Source organism: Podarcis melisellensis, assembly GCF_964234715.1.
Source record: "Podarcis melisellensis genome assembly, chromosome: 7".
Classification (NCBI taxonomy): Eukaryota; Metazoa; Chordata; class Lepidosauria; order Squamata; family Lacertidae; genus Podarcis; species Podarcis melisellensis.
This window is the reverse complement of record NC_138539.1, coordinates 29,742,756-29,764,578: the sequence shown is the minus strand read 5'-3', so window position 1 is coordinate 29,764,578 and position 21,823 is coordinate 29,742,756. Positions and strand designations below refer to the sequence as shown.

The window sequence follows — 21,823 nt, the reverse complement described above, 5'->3', positions numbered from 1 at the left end:
GGATGGGAGTCCAACAACCTCTGAAGGTGGCATCAGTATGGAGAAGGCTGCTCTAGACCAACTACCTGTCCACACACTGGACATCATATTTGTTAGTGTCTATACCCACTTAAGTACCATTTATGTTGACCCATGTTAATGACTCCAGAAATTCCATGTGGAAGTTCATTGAACCTGGGGGTTCAATGACTCTGCTCCCTATCAAGCACAGCTGCTTCACACTTAAAGGGTGGCCCAAACCCTCTTTCTGTCTCCATTCTCCAGTTCCCTCTCATCCAAAGAGGAATGGAAAGGACCATTAGTTATCCTAGCCAAGGAGCATGGGTTATATTCCTCCTCAGAGGTGATTTGAACAACATCTGAAGGACTCCCACAGGTTCCCTGCCTGTTCTACCTAGTTTAAAATGCTTCTAATATCCTTGCTTACTTTGCAGTACATGAAACCAAATAATGGTTGTCTTCTAAAATTCTTTCTGGAGAAGGAAGGTGGGGGTTAAATGTTTCCTGTTTTTATTTTTATTTTTATTTTCTTCCTCCTAGGAGAGGCATGCTGCAGAGGTCCGCAGAAACAAGGAGCTCCAGGTGGAACTGTCTGGCTGAGCCCAGCAGTGGAGAGGGTGGGATAAGTCCCCACCCCTCCTCAAACTCCCCTGCCTATATTATTACAGATCATGAGATATTAGTATGGGAAATGTATGACACGGTTTAAAAAAAGAAGAAGAAGAATCAAGAACTCAATAGAAAACAAAACAAAAAAATAAAACAATGCAGTTTTTGCAGAATGATTTGCTTGATGTTTAAAAATAAAACTTGGATCTTATTTTGTAAATACTTACATTTTTGTTAAAAAATACAAGTATTGCATTATGCAAGTTATTTCATAATCTTTACATGTCCTGTAACAGGCTTTTGATGTTGTCTATTTCCATTTGGTTGAATTTGTTAGATCTGTTCCTATGAAGTTCCCTGCAGCAACCTCCATTCATTCCAAGTGAACATCTAAGTCAGTGGAAGGTCTATGGTGCTAGAGTCTAGCCATTGCTTAATTACCTAGAAAGGTTTGCGATCAATACACTTCCTTAAAACAATAAGCAAATTACAGGCATTGGGACTTGACAGAGCAGTCCTGAAACACCCCCCTAAATCATTAAGCAGTCATGTTTTAATTACAGCCTCAGTGCTCCACTAAACAACAACAACAAAATTGCAGTGCACCACACATCTCTTGTTACATCTCTACACAGAAGTCAGACCCCATCAAATTCAATGGGACTTTACACCCATTGGAGAAGGTAAGAAAAGGCTGCAGGCATAAACACACTTACAAAGGAGTAGGCGCCACGGAACACAGTGAGACTTACTTCTGAGTAAACATGCACAGCGTTGTGCTGCAAATTAGTATTCACAGGAACAATTTCTTCTGCCTTTTGAAGAAAAATGCTTCTGTTTTTCAAAGGCAAGTGTCACTGACAAGGAGGCAACCAGAAGCAAGTTTTGACTTTTTAAAAAATAGGCATTGCGTGCAGCTGAGAATGACCAATCATATATCTGGCCAAAAGAAGCTTATGGGTTTTGGGGAAGCTGGATTTAAAAATAACTCAAAATCTGCCTCTTCACCAATGAAGAAATTATTTAACTTGAGTCAAGAAGCTTTTAAGTGTAGATGTTGTGACCTGTTCTATTTATCTTAGGCCACAGTCCTGCCCACCATTGCTAAAATCAGTGGGGCAACTAGGTGCACTTTTGTGGGAAGGATCCAAGCCTTAATCTAATCTGTTTCATTACGGCACAAGACGCTCTGTAGGACATTTTTCATCCAGACTCAACAAGCTTATTTTTAATCCTGCTGACTTCTCCTCTCCTGCCTAGTTTTAAAAAGGTACCAAGAATGACAAGGGCTGAAGCAGCAGGAGCGACTAGGAGCCAGGATGCTTGAGCCAGGTGTGGCATCGCTCGCCTGCTTTCCCCATAGAGCTGCCAGTTTGAAGTTGTCCCTCTCCCTCCTGGGAATTGCTGCCTGCATAGTCTACTCTTCATTTGTGCTATTTTTCCTGTATGTCATTGTGAGCAAGCTGTGATTAATAAAGAATTGGGGTTCTGTGAACTGAAAAAGGACTGGTCTGTTGACTCGCTCATTCCCTTCTCCCAGCGTGAAAAGTGTCGGTCCATATAAGCTAAGAGAGAAAATTCCTGTTTCATTTGCCCATTTGTTTCACTTCATATCCCCAAGCATTTTGACCTGCCTTTGCTCATTGGTTGTGATTGTTTCTGTGCATCATTTTCCAACCAAGGGGCATTTCCCATCCAAATGACACTGGGCATCAGACCACCCAAATTTCAGATTGGATAGAGTGTCCCTGTTTTATAGGCAATGAATGTACTGGCGGAGGAAGGCGGGTGCACACCAGGTGTCAGCCATGAGGGCGGGTGACATCGCCGCGCCATCCACCCACCCCAGCTTGCACGGGCGGTGGCCCCAGTCACTCGCTGCATGAGCAGCAGGCTACTAGGGACGATGCTGCGGCAGGCGGCTAGCAACGCCCCTCGCAACACTCACCACGCAGGTGGCAGGCAGCTAAGGATGCTCACTGTGTGGGCGGCTAGCCCCGCCCTCTCTCCGGGGGCCGGGGCAGGTAGCTCCACCCCTGGATGAAAGAAGATATACCACCTTATAACCTTTCCATTTCATTAATGGAAGCACCTGCTGCATTTCTTCGGCTCACAATGTGGGTGACCATTGGCACGTTTTTGAAAACATTCTGGCACTCTCCAATGGGAGGGGCACCTCTGGGTGAATATGCACCTGCAGAGGCCTTCCCTTGGACTCACAGTTTCCCCTCCCTCCCGAAATAAGGCTCGAAATGAGCATTCTCTCATAATCTGAGGCTGTGGTTGCTTGCAGCTCACAATAGCTTCTCCAGTTCACAAATGTGCCCAAAAAGGTTGGTGACCCCTGCTCCAGGGCATCGCACTACATGTATGTGTGAATGAATGAGTTTTCATTTGGCAGATCCCCATTCATTTGTAATGTAACAATGAACATACAAAGGGAGGGGGCGTCCTTCATATTGATACAGTGGTACCTCAGGTTAAGTACTTAATTCGTTCCGGAGGTCCGTTCTTAACCTGAAACTGTTCTTAACCTGAAGCACCACTTTAGCTAATGGGGCCTCCCGCTGCTGCCGCGCTGCCGGAGCACGATTTCTGTTCTCATCCTGAAGCAAAGTTCTTAAGCTGAGGTACTATTTCTGGGTTAGCGGAGTCTGTAACCTGAAGCATATGTAACCTGAAGCATATGTAACCTGAGGTACCACTGTATTTATTCATTTAAAACTGAGCACGCAACCCTAGTCGAAACCAAGAGGTTACTATAAGAGAACCAGTGGAAGTTCCTGAATCACTTCCACAGCGCCACGAGACTAATGCTTCCATTTAATCGTCTTATATTTGAAGTAGTGCCATATATATGTAGTTCAGTGGTAGGCCACATAACTTTGAATGCAGAAAGTTCTGTGAAGTGCTTGGAAAGACTCATTTGAAGTCCTGGAAAGTGCCAGTCACGATTTGAGCTAGGTGGTCCAGTGGTATGACGTAGCACAAGGCAGCTTCCTGTGTTCCTATATTTTCAGTCAGTCCTTTCAGTCACATCTAGTATAACTAAGCGGTGCACACATACCTGTCAATTACCTGAAAAACCTGGGACATCCTGCCCCACCCCCCACCCCCAGTGAGAATACAGCAATTTGGGGCACTTTACTCTCATGTGATTTTGAGCCAAGGTCTTGCCCCCAAAAGCGCTTTTTCCAGGTCCACAATCTCACATGGGTCTCATGATTCACACGGGATTTCAGACTCAGAAGGTGGTGTCCCGGATTTGGGCCGTGTCATATTAGAGAGTATGTACATGTACACATGCACACAAGAGGGGAGAAGGAGAGCTGAGTGAAGGGAAATCATATATTGAACTCTAGCCTCCGATCTAGCTATAGCTGGAAGCAAATATTCAGACAACAATTGGGGGCTGTGAATGTTCCCATTGAATATGAATTAAATGTGAATATTCCCATTGGCATTGAAAGACGCATCTTTCTGGGTCAACAGCAGAGAGCAGGGGCATCCAGGTACACTTCCCCCAGGCCTCAGAGGACTAAGCTGGCTGGGGGGCCCCAACAGGGACCAGCTGCTTTTTTGTTTGAGTTTTATAATTGTATTCTAACATGACTCCCAACTCAGACCCCAGACAAGCTCTACATGGGCCTGGTCAACAGAGCTTAGATGAGCATCATGATAACGGATCAGAAGCACATTTCCAAGGGCAACACCACACAGCGCTGTGCCATACTTTCAGAATCTAGTCTCAGGCTGAGTTCTCAGAAATCCTATGCCTGGATTGTGCCTCTTCAAAACTGGAAAGGAATCTTGCATGAGCGAATGTTCCTCCATCCAAAACCAAAAACCCAGACTTAGAAAATTAGCAGGTCGCGAAAGACTCCAGCCACCACCCTTCCAAGATGGCGAATTAGCAACTCAATAACCTCATCACATGATCAAAGGTTACATTCAACTCAGAGCAGAGAACAATCATTAACCCATTTAGGAGCTTAGAGTCCCATACTATGCCACTGTGGAGAAAAACCATGTTAATCCTTCAGCAATAAGACATAGGCATTTTCCATTTCTGTGTGAATTAAACAATTATGCTTAACATTACGCACATTCAAGTCATGCATAACCACGCATACACGTGGTGCTGGAAACCTGGAAGCGGGGGAGAGACCTGAAGAGCAGCAACAAAGCCCCGCTGTGCCTCCGGCATGTGAGGAGACCCTTCCTAGAGGCCAAAGGGGACATCTCCTTTGGGCTCTGGGTACAGGCTGCCCATAAGCTGAAGGCACTCCCCACTTAAGTGCATTTCATTTATGTGAGCAGGGGGCCAGAACATAACCCCCAAGTAAATGGGGAGTCGCCTGTATTTCAGAAATGCAAACAAAGAAACACAGAAGCACCTAAACGGGCATAGAACAGCGGGATGTATTATTTTCTCCACACATCCCAGCTCCACATACAGAGTGGGAGGGAGTGGGCTTTGGAACAAATACCACACAAAAATTCTCTGTTAAGGCTAAGAGAGAAACAGTGAGAGCTGCAGTGTTTTCAGTGGCCTGGACTCTCTTCATTACCTCATCTGTTGGCAACTGTTAAATCCCTTTTTGCAAGATATAATATCAGACACATATATGATGCAGATTTCCCAGAGGTAAGTCACAACTGTGGATCTCTCTTCTTCTACATCAATTTATCCCTGAGCATCTTCCAGAAAACCTGTAAGAGGCAATTCAAACATCCAAAACTAGCAGCAAACAAACAAACACTTATATTTGCAGATCATAAGTCCTATTAATGCTGTAGTCTTTTCTTAAAACACATACCAACACACACCAGGGCCTCATCTGATTTCACGTTAGATTTCTGAGGAACATGTAAAATCCTAGTTTATCACCAGAGGGCAATATAGGATCATTAAATATGAAGAAATTGCTTTTTAAGCAAAATCAGGCAGAGGGAGCTGTGAATTGGCCAATGCTGTGTCATTCTTGGGGTGAAGTTGTCCTTTAATAGTGATGAAGGATTATCAGTTTTGCAGTCTGCTCATAGGAGTGTATGTGCTCTGCTTGCGTATTTGTAAACAAAGCAAATATTATTTTTAAAAATGCATGCACACATACAAAACACATTCTTTCCCTCAAATAATCTTCGGCACTGTAGTTTGCACCTCACAGAATTACAATTCCCAGCAGCCCTTAACAAATTGTGGCGAAGCAGGGTGGGTATGTGTTTTGAATGTGCTCTAAAGGCACCATGTGTATGTCGCCCTAGTCTCCACAGCTCCCTTATTCAATGAAAACTAAGCCTTGTAAGTGCTGTTTTGGAATTTCCTAGCTCTTAAAAAGGAAGAATGCATAACAATAACATTAGCAGCAGCCCCAAAGCGCGTTCAAGAAGCCCTGAGCTTCTCATTCTTGGTCTATATATATATCTCTCTCTCTGAGGTGTCTTTTTCTGGTGAACAGTAATAACAATACACTACAAGCACTGAACATTCCCCATGTGAATTATTTCAAGGTCAGAATAGTCTGCCTATATATTTATGAATGTCCAAGTTAGAATGCATTTGCATTTTTGGCCAAAATGTTGCTCTAGGCTACACAGGACTAGAACCTTTCTAAAGAATAGCCCTATTCAGGCATTTGACAGGAATGCACAGAGGGGGGTATAGGGCTGCACACACTGGCCTCATCTCCAGCTTCACCATCCCTTCATCCTTAGACCTTCATACATCGAGTGGGAAAGTCTGAAGGGAGCATTTCAATGGGTCCAACCAATTTGTGTTTAGAATCCTCAATCACATGGAGGATTCTGAGCACATTCAGCAGAACACACGAATAGTCTCATGAAAGACGTAAAATGAAGCTAGATCACCTAGCCTGTGCTTTCAGAACAGGAATGTCGCCATGCATCTAAAAGTAAATTACATACAGATCAACGTTGATCTGTTGAATGTCACCCACACAGCCTGTCTCCCCACCAATGTGTTCAAAAGCAGGCGTGCCAATATACCGTGCAACTGAATCACAGCAATTGCTCATGTACGTAGTTGCACAGAAAGCTCTAGCAGCACTCGAATAAACCTGCCACTCATAGCCCTCCGCAGAGACCAGAACCACAATAAGACACAGCACTCCAGCACTTTGTGTGCCCTGTTGTGTTCAGCGCACGCTTGCCGATCTACCTAGCGGCAACGTGCTGGGGCTGTGCATTATCCTGTCACACACCACTTTGGAGAACGTCTCCTTTAGGTGATGTTAGCTTGAGACAATGGCAAGAGCACCGAGCGAGCTGGAACTGGGAGGAGCTACTGCAAGTCAAGTGACAGATCAGCTCGCATTCATTTCTGATGTGAATCGTCTTAACAAAGTCAACCGGACGGCTGTTTGCAAGAGCTGCTTCCCTGTTTAGATTTGTTGTCAAGCCGAGTTACATCTCAGAAATGGGCTGGGCCCATCCACTGGAAGGAGAAGACATCTGTTCTGGACAGCTGCTCCTGCAATGCTTCTTCCCTACAAATACACACACCCATTTTGCCATATGTTGTCAGACCCATCTCGATAATATGCTGGCTCCTCAACATGCAAGGTCTTGTTGGAGCAGACTGCTTTAAGAAACATGCTGTTAGAAATGCCTTTTCTTCTGAGCTTCAGATAATTGTGTTCTCGCATGCAAAAACACTCACAAGTACACCAGCTTGTTTTGCTTCCATCACATATTTCTAGCTAATTCTTAATAATAATAATAGACACCTTGCTATTATCTTGCTGTAATAATTTGTCACCGTCTATATCGTTCTTCCTTTGCACCGTTATTTGTTATGCCAGAAATGCATTTCATCCCTCCTTCCCCACCACCAGCACCATTTTTTATATCTGTTTGTTCATTTTCTATTCATTGCTGCTGCTCTTTTCTCATATTTGAAAGGCTTTCAAAGAAGAAAAGGAATGGAAGAAAAAGCCAGTCATTTTAGCACTTGCTTTAATAAGCTACTTTCCCACTTGTTCTAACAACTAGTTATGAAAAGAAAACACAGATTTCTCAAGCATGATAATAATAATAATAATAATAATAATAATAATAATAATAATAATAATAATAATAATAATATAGTTCCTAAACCTATGACTGGTGAACATAATTACCATGTCTAGGCTCTCTCTGCAGTGATCCTCAGTTCATCTGAGTTATGGGTTTTGACCTCAGCAACGATCCAATCTTCACACAAGTGGAAAGAACACAATACAGTGGTACCTCGGTTACATAAGCTTCAGGTTACATACACTTCAGGTTACAGACTCCGCTAACCCAGAAATAGTGCTTCAGGTTAAGAACTTTGCTTCAGGATGAGAACAGAAATTGTGCTCCGGTGGCATGGCGGCAGCAGGAGGCCCCATTAGCTAAAGTGGTGCTTCAGGTTAAGAACAGTTTCAGGTTAAGTACGGACCTCCGGAACGAATTAAGTACTTAACCTGAGGTACCACTATACATCTGCAGAAAAAAAATTCTGCTACTGATCAGCCTTACAATAGCCAGCAACCAGTACACTTGTTCAGTGGTAAATCTTAAAGCAAAGGAGCTCATAATGACAGCCCCCATAGCTAATTTCATGCATACCAATTAGCTGTGTAATACCTAATTTATTAGGATTAGCATGACTTCTTCAATCCTGTGCATCACTCCTGGAAGTCAGATCCACTGAACTAAGCTCAGCTTGTAACAGACATGGAGTTTTAATAAAAGATCTTCAGCCAGCTGAAATCCACCTTCTAACTTTTGCTTTGCAATCAGTATGGCAAGGAAATGACACCATTTAAACTGCTAACATGAACTATGAACCCCAGCAAAGAAAAGGAAGTAAGTACCCAGCCTTATTCTACATCTTCCATATATATAAATATTACAAATTAAATCAGCAAGCTTGAGCACCTCATTGTTATCTCATTCATTTGCCAAAACAAAGAGAGTGCATCAGTTACCCAGGTGCTTCGACAGACAATGCTTCTGCTCTGAAACAGAGTCCTGGAGCTGTGATCCTCTTTGTCAAGATGTGAATAGAGGCTAGGAGAGGATATATTTATTAACCTTCCTTCCTCATATTTGTGAGTTCTGCAGAGTGCCATCTCTTTGCAGCTTAAAAAGAAGCTTAGCTTTTCTGTTTAAAACCAATGCTTTAAGGCAGGCTGCTATTCTCCTGGTAGAAAAGCTAAAGGGACCCCTGACATTTAAGTCCAGTCACGAACGACTCTGGGGTTGCGACGTTCATCTCGCTTTACAAGCCGAGGGAGCCGGCGTTTGTCTGCTTCCGCAGACAGTTTTTCCGGGTCATGTGGCCAGCATGACTAAGCCACTTCTAGCAAAGCCAGAGAAGCACATGGAAACACCGTTTATCTTCCCACCGGAGCGGTACCTATTTATCTACTTGCATTACGTGCTTTTGAACAGCAGCTTTGTTCAGGCAGGCTTAAAATTGTAATTCAGTTACAAAGACATACTTAGGTCTAGCTTAAATGTAGTCTGAACATGCAGCTCAGACTTTGCAGAGAGAGAACTCTGTGAGAGAGACTCCTACCATGAGCTGAGAGGGGGAGGGAGGAGCTACATATATTCTCCTACTTGCCTGGGAACATCCTCTTACCTGTTCCATCCCTTTCATCACCAAGCCAACAATGTGAGAACCATACTGGTTTCAGACAATTTATCATCCAGCCCCAGTTGTAAGGCACATTAAGCATGGCTTTAACTTTGGAAAGGAGGCATACCAATGAAATGATGGATAAATGGATTGATTGATTGATTGATTGATGATTGATTGATTGATAAAGGGGAGAGGGGTTTGATAGAGCTTTCCAATGAGGGAATTTACCAGGCAAAGATATTCCTCTTTAACCAGGCCTTTGGTTGACGCACATCCAATGTCCTTTTAAAATGGGGGGGGGGTATTGGGTTGCTTTTCTTTTCATTTTGATTATGTATTTTGTGTTTTTATACTGTGATCTTATTCTGTGAACCACCCTGAGACCTGCTGTATACAGGGCAGTATACAAAATAATAATAATAATAATAATAATAATAATAATAATAATAATAATACAGTGGTACTTAGGGTTAAGAACTTAATTCGGTCTGGAGGTCCGTTCTTAACCTGAAACTGTTCTTAACCTGAAGCACCACTTTAGCTAATGGTGCCTCCCGCTGCCACTGTGCTGCCACTGCGCGATTTCTGTTCTCATCCTGAAGCAAAGTTCTTAACCTGAGGTACTATTTCTGGATTAGCGGAGTCTGTAACCTGAAGCACCTGTAACCTGAAGCATCTGTAACCTGAAGACCTGTAACCTGAAGCATCTGTAACCCGAGTTACCACTGTAATAATAATAATAATAATAATAATAATAATAATAATAATAATAATAATTCCACAGCTGTGGGGCCACTAAGTTTCCATCATTTTGATCTTCACTAGTTAGTAATGGACCAGAGACCAAGGCTTCTGATGGTGAACTTTGGGCTTCCAGTAGGTTCATATGAGCTATTCACACTTCATGACAGATGAGTGCCTCAAGAGGCTTGGCTACCAGTATCTGACGCCAAAAGATTGGGTCCTAGCTATCAATGAGGAACCAGCAAGCTGAGGGGACAGAAGCCATAGCCAGTGGTGGAGCTAGGAAACCCATTCCTCATGTGCTGTAAAAATGCAGCTACAACCTGAGAATCCCCACTGCTGCCGCCGCTCCACCCTTGCCTTGGGAGCACAACTTCAGGCCTGCATAACCGTTGAAACTATTGAACCAATAAGGATTACCTATTGTACAAGGCTAGTGTTTGTGATACTAGTCAAGGCCCATGACCTGTTTAGTGGTGGTAAAACAGTATTTGTTCGTAAGCACTCGAAAGAGCAGTCAGCCTTTCAGAAGGGGCTTTTTTTTCTTTGAGACACTTGTGGGACAAGAGGGGCTTAATGGCTGAGAGGGGGAGGGAGAGAGAGAGAGAGAGAGAGAGAGAGAGAGAGAGAGAGAGAGAGAGAGAAGACAAGCAAAGGCAGGTGTTCATTTTCTGGGGGTACTCAGGGTGCACGGTGCTGGCACCCTTTCTTTCTAGAGGAAAAGCACTGGTGGTGTCCAAAATATGGAACTTTTGCTCTGTGTTTCCATTTATCCTTCCATATTATAGTCAGTGTTAAGAATCCAAGTCGATCAACCTCAGCACTGAAGCAGATCAGCTCACTGGGAATATCACGTGTAATAAGGCAACAGATGTAGCAGGGCGACACTTTGCTTTAAGTTTAACTGCTCGTACATCGTGAAAGCATGTGAGACTTTTTAAAACCACACTGCTGCTAAGAACCTGTCCAAGTCACACACAAGAAACCGTACGGAAGCCAATCGTTCTTGTGAAATGGAATATTGATGTTTTGTGTCACTTTCAAGCGTGGGTGGGAGAGAATCCTGCTTTACCAAACAAAAGAGCTGCAGAAGCATTTAAGGATTTCTCAGGAAGAAAGAAAAAAGAAAAGTTGAACTGTGCAAACCTTGATTACACTGACATTTGTTTGCCGAGGTTGGATCTTTTTGTTGGTTGTTTGTTTGTTTCTGTTTTAAACAGACAGGCAATATATTTTATTATTGGGAAATGAGCTTAGCATTCTGCATAGGGTTTTCCAGGAGTCAGTTTGTGCAACCAAAGTGGTCTGGCTAGCCTGAGAATTGAGACCTGACCTGAGCTCAAGAGGTAATGAGGTGCTTGTGTGATTGCATTGCCATAGACATTCCTTTGCAATCCAAGCCATGTATATCCCGCATTAGCCAGAGCGAGGTCAAAGGTCTGTGGAGCAGTTGCACAGCAAATGTGGATTGAGTTGCAAACGGGGCCTGTGGTGAAATAATTATCTTTTGAGTGTGTCAGGCAAGCAGTGACTTTGAACCACTCCTAAAACACATTGCAAACAATATGACAGTGTTGTACTTCCCCTTTGATTCATTGGAAATTCCAGTATCAAGGACCAGACAGAGAGGCTTGGAGGACCACATTTACCCCCTGTTATGTACTGAAGTTCTCACCCTGGGCCAGCAGGGGGATACTGTAGATAGTTATGCAAATGAAGGATCGAAAAGTGACGTTCAGTGATTGGATAGTTTGTATGCAAATGAAGGATCGAAAAGTGACGTTCAGGGATTGGATAGTTTTAGAAAATGTCAACAGTTACATTGTTCTGGAGCTCTATATAAGCAGGCTGACTGATCCCTCAGCTTAGTTCTGTTCTGACATCTGAATAAAGAAGGGCTGTTTGAAGAATTGCTGTGTCGTCTGCTATGTTTGCCCACAACTTAACACCCCCCTGGCCTTACACACACACACAAGTACATGAATGGGGCTCTTAAGTCTTCTTCTCATTTTGATGTTAAACAAGTATGGATTTGTGCCTTGATAATGGTCAATATGCTTCAGAGTTCTGCTTCTCACAATTAATGTTCAAACTTATTTTTAAGAGTCCAGGGTATTTACAATGATGTATTTTGCAGTGCTTATGTTCCTAAAATGTGCATAACGTCGTGTGATCACTATGATCAAATGAAGCACATTTATAAACGTATTTAAGAAATTTGAGCTTCCTCCTCCTAGTCCTTAAATCAGCCTTGGACAAGCTGAAGCTCTTCTGATGTTTTGGACATCAGCCCCACCCAAAATACCATCCAAAACATCTGGAGGGAGCACAGAGATGAGATAGAAGCACTTCCAGTTTAAAGGTTTTGTTTTTCTTGTATAGGATAATAGCAGTTTTCTCTCTTTCTCTCCCTCTCAATAAAATACTATCCCCTTGCTATAATAATCCATCTGTTTCATGGAGCGCTGTGCAGACTACATACACTTCCCTCCAGAAAGGAAGCCCCTTTTCAATAAGGACCATTCAGTACTAGTACAGGATTTCCCCTTGTTGTTTATAGCTTCCTTTAAAAAAAAATGCAATAATGCTCAAATAAAATTCAAAGGGGGAAACTACAGACAGCGAGGCATCGATATGATGCAAGGGACATTGTTCAACTTAATGGATGTGTTCCTTGCAAAGCAATACAGAGAGCTGCTATTTTTAACATGTCATCATAATGCTGGGTACATTGGGATGCCATATGTCCGGAATTTCCTGGACATAGCCGGAATACTGAGCGGTGCTCAGGCGGAAATCGCTAAAATGTCAGTGAAAATCTAGACATATGGCAACCCCTGTCAGCAGTGTCATTTTTGGTGATTTTCCTTAAAAATAGCTCAAAAACTTTGCCAAGAAAAGCTCAACAACTTTTGTGTCCGGATTACATTCCCTTTCTATCACACTTGTGTGTGTACAGTACTGTAAACTATAGACATTGCAAAGTGCATCTATACACCCAGCATTCAGGTTTGTTAAATGTGGCCTTCATCAACTGGTGAGAATGGGAATGAGAATGAATGGCACCCTCCTTATCTTGGAAGTGACTCAAGTTGGAATGAGTTTTAGGGGCCCTCGGACTGGAATTCCCAGTTAGGACTTTCCAGTGGTGGGTATTTATGCTCCATCCATCTACCCTTCTTCCTGTTTGTCTTCACAGAGCAACCTCCCACCCTCTTTTAAAGTGCGAGCCTTAATTTCTGAGTAGGAATTTTGGAGCAAACCCCTGATTGGCACTCGGGACTCCTGTATTTTGCCTGTTTAATACTGTAGAGCTACAGTTGTTCTGGCCTGTCTGGCTAGTGAAGGAGATTATGATAACAGTCAACTGCTACTCTGAAGCATTTTTGGATAGAGGACACTCAGGAGTTACCACCCAAAGCACATGGCTTTGGGGGTCCTGTCCCTTCTAGGCCAGGGATGCAAGCCTGGAGCATGTTTACAGCTCATACCCCCAGGGTTCATCTAGTAAGAAGGAAAGTTTATATCCCATTCCTTGGCTGGGCAGTCACAAAATGTGTGTATAAACATGCCCAGAGGTGTGGGGGGGGGTTGTCCCACAGCTCCTGAGCGAACTTCAACCGCCCACCCTTATTTGATGGTTATTTCATAGATCTTCTAATTTTATTTATTTATTTTGAAATAATGTAACCTTTCCTCCAACATTTTCTGGATGTAAGAGCAATAAGACTTAAATAGGGATTCAGTTTATAATGGGGGAAAGTGTCATAGTTTATGAGCTTTGGTTTCCCACAATAATGTTGTCATTATCTGCAGATGCGGAGACCATCTTATCAGGAAGCCTGCTCTGCAAGATGAAATCAGGTCTTTTCATGGCAGCACCTAACCCTTTGATACTCTCCCCACACCACCACCCATTGCATCCCCGACCTGTTGCAAGACCTTCATTTTCCAACAAGCAAAAAAAAAAAAGTTTTGTTTTTATCTCATTCTGTATCTGTATGTGTACTGGATCTGAATTTGTTTTTATATGTGAAATTAGTTTAAGTGTTTTCATTTTTTTATTATTATTAACTTGCTTTGAAATGTTTTGGGAATCAATTCAGACACAGAATGAAATAAATATGCCTTATGTTAAAGAGGGCATTCCTACCTGTTCAAACAATGCAGAGTTTTGTAGCCTCTTAAAAGACTTACCAATTTATTACAGTCCATGCTGTAGATCCATGTACTAGATTCTAATTCCTGAAATGGAAAGTTTTCCTGAGTTCTGAAGTAGTTAAAACACATAGATGTAGAGAGTCATGTTAGCTGTGAGGTGTAAGGAAAGTGAAATACAAGAAAGACAGTGATAATTGAATGTACGTAGATTCTTCCCAAAGCACAAAACTTTCCCTTCATAATTATGATACAGAAGCACTTGGTCTGCCTTCTCCAACCTCCATATCTTTTGGAATCTCCCATCATCTCCAACCATCTGCCATGGTTCCTGTGGCTAATAAAAGCTAGTAGCTGAGTATCTAGAAGGCACTACGTTGGGAAAAGCCAACCTACAAAGATCGTTGCAGGCAGGTAAGCAAGACAAATTATATTGCTGGATTGACATGCTACTTAAAGCAACCAGGTGCACACCAATCTTCTGCCAATTGGCACCATTCCATTATAATAGATAACTGGCAGCCTTACTTAATATGAGATTTTTAAAAAAACAATTATCAGGAGTGGGGAACCTGTGGCCCTCCAGATGTTGTTTGACTAAAACATCTATCATGCTTAGCCATTGGCAATGCTGGCTGGCTGTAGAGCCAAACAACCCTATTCTAGGTACACCCACACACCCTGTGCCATAGTATTCAGTGAACCAAGGCAACATTGAGCAATTTGGGGAATCTCCCTTATATGTTCCTGTAGAATTAGATTGTCAGCTCATTTCCTAAACATGCAGGTGCTGCCTTAAGTAACTATACAATAAGCAGAAATCCAACCCACTTTGCGGGTGGGAGAAGGGGGACACTTTGCAGGGGAAATGCCTAATATTCATCATAGAAGACCAGAAGGTTTCAGAACACCAGTAAGGAAAGTAGCCTAGTTCATGTTGGGTTGCCACCCACCAACTAGACCTGCCTATCCCTGGCAGGTGGGCCCCAAGAGATGCTACAACCAAAAGGAATGCAGTCTTCAACATGAAACATCTGTCCACCCCTGGAACAAAGCTTCCCCATGTACAAGTTGCAAAAGGCAAGGTCTCCAATTCAGTACACGAGGTTTATGCACAGTCAGCTGTACCTATGCAGGGTTTGTTAAAACCTTCAGAATAATAAGTGAAGCTGGGGCAGTAGGTTCAAACCAGATTTTCTGTCTCTTACATCCCACCCAACAATGAACATGTGAATAGTGCTCTCCTCTTCTACTACATAAATGAACTATCAAATTTACAGTTATTTTTAACGTCCACTTCATGAACAATGTCTTGAAATATCACTTCACGGGTCAAAATTAGAAAACAGAACAGGAAAACAGAAGATGCACTGAAGAGTACACTTAAAGCAACACACACAAAGGTAATTATACCATAATCTGTTTAAAACACCCTTTTTCTCTCATGTAGCTAGACAAACTTGCCAGTCAACTTTTTTTTTGTTCTCAATTCTTTTATTTAGGCACAATGCAAATACAAAAGTGATCAAATCCAATTTGGTGGAACCCTCTTTAGAATAGTCATTTAAAGGAACAAGCCTGTTGAGAATAGATAGGGATCCTCTTCAGATTACCCTCTTGAATTCATTTTAAACCCTACGAAAATGCAGTGACTACGGTACTTTTCTGCACAGTATGTATATATACATCACAGCAATCGATTTTGTGGCTATCCATAGCTGCTGCTCACCTGGTTTTTGCCCTGGAATGCTGGATCACTGAACTACAAAATCCCACATTCTGTGATGTGAAAACTACAATCATACCAGAAGGATAAAGTATGCAGATTTAGACAAACCGAACTATGATTCAGTATCTTAATTTTGGTTGTATTTTTAAACATAGAATAATCACTTTCGTTTTCTCCAGTTTTGCTTGCTCTGAACAGAACATTATGTAACAATAGAAAGGCAGGCTCAAGAAACATTAATGAAGAGCACTGGGAGGCAACTAAAACTTGTGCAGGACCAAATTTTCACTTCTCAACTAATGGAAGGCCATATAAAGCCTTCAAGTTTCTAGGTACTGGATAGAAGCTCTTTATGCAATTGTTTCAGGGGTTTTTTAAAGCTTTGCTCAAGTTCTCAAAGGAACTATTAGATTCTATGTCAGTGGCCATGTTTTCCAATCACAGTTATGACCACAACATTGCAGCTTTTTATGGGATACAGCTAAGTGTGTGATGGATGTCTACCAGATTGCAACTTTCAAACACACCAATAAAGCATGGGACAAGGAACTGTGGCTTCCCCCACCTATTCTGCCCCTTGTCCATCCAGCTATCCCATACCTACAGGCAGGAGAAGGACTATTTCCATGTCCAGTCAAGAAAGGCAAGGCAGACTATAGGGTAGTGTCCACCATTAGTCATCCTCAGAATAGATCCAGTGAAATTTATGGACACGACTCATTTCAGTGGGTCCAATCTGAACAGAATAAAGTTGGACACAACTCTTAGTCATCATGACTCACGTCAAGTCCCACTGAATGAAACCCAAGTGCAACCAACTTAATTTAGATGCAACTCCTGTTCTCTGGATTGGAACTTGGCACATCTGCTTGCAGGAACTTCGAGTTGAAGACACATCCTACGCTCCAGCAACATAGCAGACGATGGTCTCTGTCCCTACATCCCCAAACCCAGCACAATCTATCCCCAAAGCTCTAATGTTCATAATCCCTCCATCTTAAAAAGCAAAACAAAAAACATCCAATGGATTGGAGCTGGACAAAGTTGGTTGAACTTAGTTGCAGTGGTAAAGCTTCTAGAATTAGGATTTGACCTGCAACTTTTTAGTGTTGTTTGCCCCAATGGAAGAAAACTGCAACAAAATTTGGCACAAGAAACAAAACAGTGATTCTGTAATGGGGATAAATATACCTATTGGGGAGCAAGATAAACTTGCAAGGCAGATTGAAGCACTGCACTAGTCACAGAAAGATTCTATTCTTCTTAGAATACTGATGGAGAACCAGTGTCCCTCAAGGTGTTGTTATACTAGAGCTCCTATCATCCCCTGAACATTAGCCATGCCATAGCTGTCAACTTTTCCCTTTTCTTGCGAGGAATCCTATTCAGAATAAGGGAATTTCCCTTTAAAAAAGGGAAATGTTGACAGCTATAAGCCATGCTAGCTGGGGCTGATGGGAGCTCCAGAGGCCCACAGGTCCACCACCAACATCTGAGATAAAGCTGGTCCATCTGATTTGTCAACGCTTTTGCTCGGCAATACAAAAGTCAAAACATAGTTTACAAACAATTTCTCCCTTGAAAAACATCTCAGTATCACAAAACCCCCACAACCAAACAAAAATGTGAATTAAGGCTCTGTTGCGGGGGGGGGGGGAGAGAAAGACAAAAATTCTACTCTTTAAAAAAAAGATCCAGTGTTTTCAGACAAACAGGATCATTTGAGAAATGCCACTAAGATAACGAACGAGTCAGCAAAATTCTATTTTATTATCATTTTTAAATTAACATCTATGAAGATTTTACAAAAAAATGGATAAACTTCTGGCAACTGCTGCTTTTTTAAAATCTGCTAATAGAAAGCAGGTGGGGAGAAACGTTTTCTTTGTACAAACTCTGTTAAAACTGGAACTGTACCTTTGATAACAAACTGTTAAAAGGAGTTCAGATGCCCCAGCTCAGCTGGCTATTTTACAGACAACGCACCCCTTCACCACCCTGCTAGTTCTTAAAATGCACCAATCTCCGTTCCCCATGGTCTGTAAGGTTTGCCAAGGCCGGCCGACTGTGCCGGTGTAGACGGGCTGAGAGCATTGGGGGACAACAGATGGAACGAACCAAAAGAAAAGGGGAATGCAGACAGGGAAGCCATGGAAGACAGCAAGGGAGGAGAGAGTTTAGAAGCTGAAGTGACCACGGGAAGCACTGGTCCAATGCTGCCATTAGGGGGCGCTCTCAGTGAAGATGATTCAGCATGGGGAGCCCCACTTCTGCTGTGGTGATGATGACCTTCTGTGGACGCTGCACTGCCACTCGTAGTAGTATGCCCGTTCTGAGGCAGCAGTAATGGGTGGGAGATGTGGGGATGATGTCCAAAGGCACTGCCCCAAGGGATGTGTCCAAGCCCTGTATGGGAACTGCTTGCGGCTTCCCTCTGAGAGGCGTAATTATTCAGGTGAGACACAAGGCGGACACGGAGAGGATCAGAAGTGTCCAGACCTTCGATGATGCTCAGGTAGCGGGCAACTTCGGCCAAACACTCTCGGAAGCCCAGACTGCGATAGTCCATAGCAAGAGCGTGAGCATCAAAGTAGCCTAGAAGAAAGGAACAGAAGAAAGAGTGATGTCTTAAGCATGGGCAGCAATTTCCATTCCTCATTTGTGGCCGTCTTTCTCAAGAAGATGGGTTTTCTCCAGGGCATGCCCCACTAAAGATGTGCTACTCCACATTCACTTTATAGAAACCCATGAGCAATAGAAATATTGATCAGACCGTAGTGAAGGGAAGTGTCTGGAAAGTACACTCCATGTCTCATTGTGACTGTGCCCATAATTTTTATTTTATTTTATATTCCACCTTTCTTCCACCGTGGAACCCAAGGCAGCATATAGATGCAAAGCTGGTTATTTCGAGAAGCCAAATCTCATGAATGAGAACAGGATCTAGATTTCAGTGATCTGCTCCAAGTCCACACAGACCCAACCTCAAAACAGCCAATAAGCATCTGTGATGTTCTCAGCAAAGAGTCTAAGCGCCAGTTAAAAGTCCACAATCAATCAAGATACTCTGAAGCACAAACTCCAGGGGTTTTTTATGGGATTGTTTTGCAGTTACTGGGTTATGAAGTACAGTCCAAGATTTGCTGCTACTATCCACCAGTATATAGTTTATTGCAAGCTTAATAACAGCATATTAAACATTTGGTATGACTACTATATAGATATATATGCACACATGCTGCTCTCTTATTTTACCATTTTGTTAAACGTATGTCCTGTCTTTTTGGCCCATCAGGAGCCTTCAATGTGGCTCACGGATTATAATCTTAGCAGCTCAGCTACCAACAGCCTTTAAGATACTAGAACAAAATGAAAAATACTAAATGGCTGAGACAGTGACACGTACATGAGATCCAGTGCCTTTGGCACACAGGAATTAGCTGAAGATTCCTCCAGCCAAAGGGAAATCATGCAGAGCCAGATCCTTCACAAACTTAATTGGCTGTACTTTCCACTGAAGTTAGCAAACAAACACAAAATTGTGCTTGGCTTGCCAAACACAAATGCTTCCTGCCCTTCAGGTGAGATCCATACCTCACTTATTTTGAAGTAGAGCTTTTACCATTTAGACTGGTAGGTAGTAAGCAGGCTGCAGATGTGCTGCTAGAGGGTGGCTGAATTTTGAACAAATTTATTATAACACAGAGACAGTGGGACCTGCAATGAGATTTTGCAGTGTCGCATGCTTCCACTCAGTTCCAGCCAGCCAGCCGTGCTCTTTCCAGGATACTCCAATCCATTCCCCTTCTTTGCCCACTCCTCCCTGCAACAGTCAGTCAGCATCCCATGCCCATTCCTTCCTGAGCTGTTGAGGGAGGACACCCCCCCACACACACACCTTAAGGGCTTTCCCCACCTTTTTAGTACTTCCAGAAACCTTGGGTCTCCCCCAAGCTCAACAATGATGCTTCGCTTTGGCTACCTAGGGAACCACATTCAAAAAATCTGATCGGAATTAGTACACAGAATTGACTTCCATGCCAGGTTAAGGACCTTACCTTTCCCCCCTGCTGTGTGCAACATTTTCAGGTGATCCACAGTCATCTGCAGGATTTCAGCTTTCTCCAGTTTAGCTGATCCCTAAGAAATTGAAGGCAAAGATCAGCATAAAGGCAGCTGGAGTCAAGCCAAGGGAAGGAGGCAGCACAGAAATAGCACATTGCTGCCTAATAATACTGCACCCGAATTGCAGCATACACAGAGGGCTGCCTCAAAATTACCTGCTTTTCAAAAGCACTAGGCACCAGCCTCCTCAGCTCTGACAAGCTATTGTTGATCCGATCCCTGCGACGTTTTTCAATAATCTGAAAGAGAAGCAGGAATATTTTTCAAGGGGGCTTCAAGCAGAGCAGAAAGAGAAGGGACTTCAAGCAGAGCAGAAAGAGACCTACCCCTCTGCGTCTTTTCCGAGCCAGAATTTGGGAAGTGGTGGTTGGAGACATGGAACCTGGAGCGGAGCTCAAGTTTCTGAAACCAGCAAGAAAGAAATCGGGTGTCAGTACTGAGAAGGCACAGAAAAGGAGAGAGGTTGGGGAGCAGGGATTTCCACAATAAACAGCTGGAAAGCCTGTAGGCACAGAAATAGTTGTAGCGCAGAAACGCCTGGGTAATCCCAGGTAACCCAGTGCCAAATGCAGAGCATGGGCAGCAGGCAATGGAGCATGGTTTAATTTGTGCAAAGACCCATCCTTTTTCCTCCCGTTTTCAATGCCAAGATTCGCCGTCTGGCCCTGTGCCACCAGGCAAGTGTGTGTCAGGCTGCAGCCGCAGTCTTCCGGAAAGTGAGAAGACGACCTAGAACGAGGTTGCCTTGAGTGAGTGCAGAGGGCCTTTCCTTCGCCACCAAAGGAATCTAGCCAGAAGCACCCTCCTCTCCTTAAAATAAAGGCGTCCAAATCAAGAGGGTGAGATCCGTCGCCCCACCCGATTCCCCGTGTGTTTTGGTTTAATGCACCAACAAATTCACTAGGAAATAAATCGGGTGTACAGTAATTATGGAACCGGCTTTTTAGCAAAAGGCAACCAAGGGGCCGTACCGGAGACGGTAGCGCATGGTTACTCTGATTTAACTCTCGCTGAGCGTGACCGGGCTTACTCCCGCGTAAGTGCGCACAGGATCGAAGCCGCAGCAGAGGCGGCCGCGGAGATGGTTGTCTCCGCGTGTCAGCAGCGGGAGTTTGCCTACAGCTTCAATCCTGCACCTGGCACAGACCAACTCGGACCAAGTGCCGCTGCTGGGCCAGGGGCTGGGGACCCCTCCCGGCCTCCCCGCGGCCCGACCCCCCAGCACCCTCACCCATTCTCGTCTCCGCTCTCCTTCTCCACCTCGATGGGCTCATCCAGCTCCTCGCTGTCGGAGGAGCTGTAGTCCGGGTGCGAGCGCTTCATGCTGCTGCTGCTGCTGCCGGCTCCCTCTAAACAACCGTCCGGAATGGGGAGGGGAGGTCCTGCTCCTGCTGCCCGCCTGGTGCGAACGAGCGGCGATTCCCCGGTGCCAGCTCAGCGCGCCCTCTGCTCCCACCGCCGACGCCGCTCGCCCTCTGGCTCCGTCTCCCCCATCGCGTTCCCACGCTTCGCCTCTTACCCGGGGGAGGGGCAGCCTGGGAGGCGCGCCAAGCGCTCCCGGCTCCAGGCAACTCCGAGCAGCCGACATACCGCCCTGGCGCCTCCGATTGGCTGCGCCCCCGCCGCCCTGAGCCAATGGCCGCCGACTCAGGGAGATACTCGACGGCACGCCCTCTCGCCCACCGCCGCTCATTGGCTGGAAGCATTAGGATTTGCTACACGGCCGCGTTCGAAGCTCCTCTCCCGTTCCCTCCTCCGCCTCCGCCCACGCCGACCTCCCCGCGCTTGTGCAACTGGCTGGGCTCGGGGCCAGTTGGGGGCCT

At 44.1% G+C, this 21,823-nt stretch overlaps 2 protein-coding genes across 2 annotated transcripts in view; one reads left to right on the top strand and one right to left on the bottom strand.

Moving 5' to 3' along the window:
• Window positions 1-2,115, top strand: part of STMN2 (stathmin 2) — a 31,467-nt gene extending 29,352 nt beyond the window's left edge. Inside the window, exon 5 of the mRNA XM_081919896.1 lies at window positions 541-2,115. Coding sequence (XP_081776022.1) covers window positions 541-600 — 60 coding nt within the window. The 3' untranslated portion in view covers window positions 601-2,115. The remainder of the gene's footprint in view (window positions 1-540) is intronic.
• Window positions 2,116-17,626: 15,511 nt separating this feature from the next.
• Window positions 17,627-21,549, bottom strand: HEY1 (hes related family bHLH transcription factor with YRPW motif 1). The gene is made up of 5 exons (XM_081919657.1): window positions 21,232-21,549; window positions 20,327-20,402; window positions 20,156-20,239; window positions 19,934-20,015; window positions 17,627-18,470 (listed from the first exon to the last, which is right to left on the bottom strand). The coding sequence occupies exons 1-5, from the start codon at window positions 21,321-21,323 to the stop codon at window positions 17,884-17,886; spliced, it is 921 nt and encodes a 306-aa protein (XP_081775783.1). The 5' UTR covers window positions 21,324-21,549; the 3' UTR covers window positions 17,627-17,883.
• Between the last annotated feature and the right edge of the window lie 274 nt (window positions 21,550-21,823).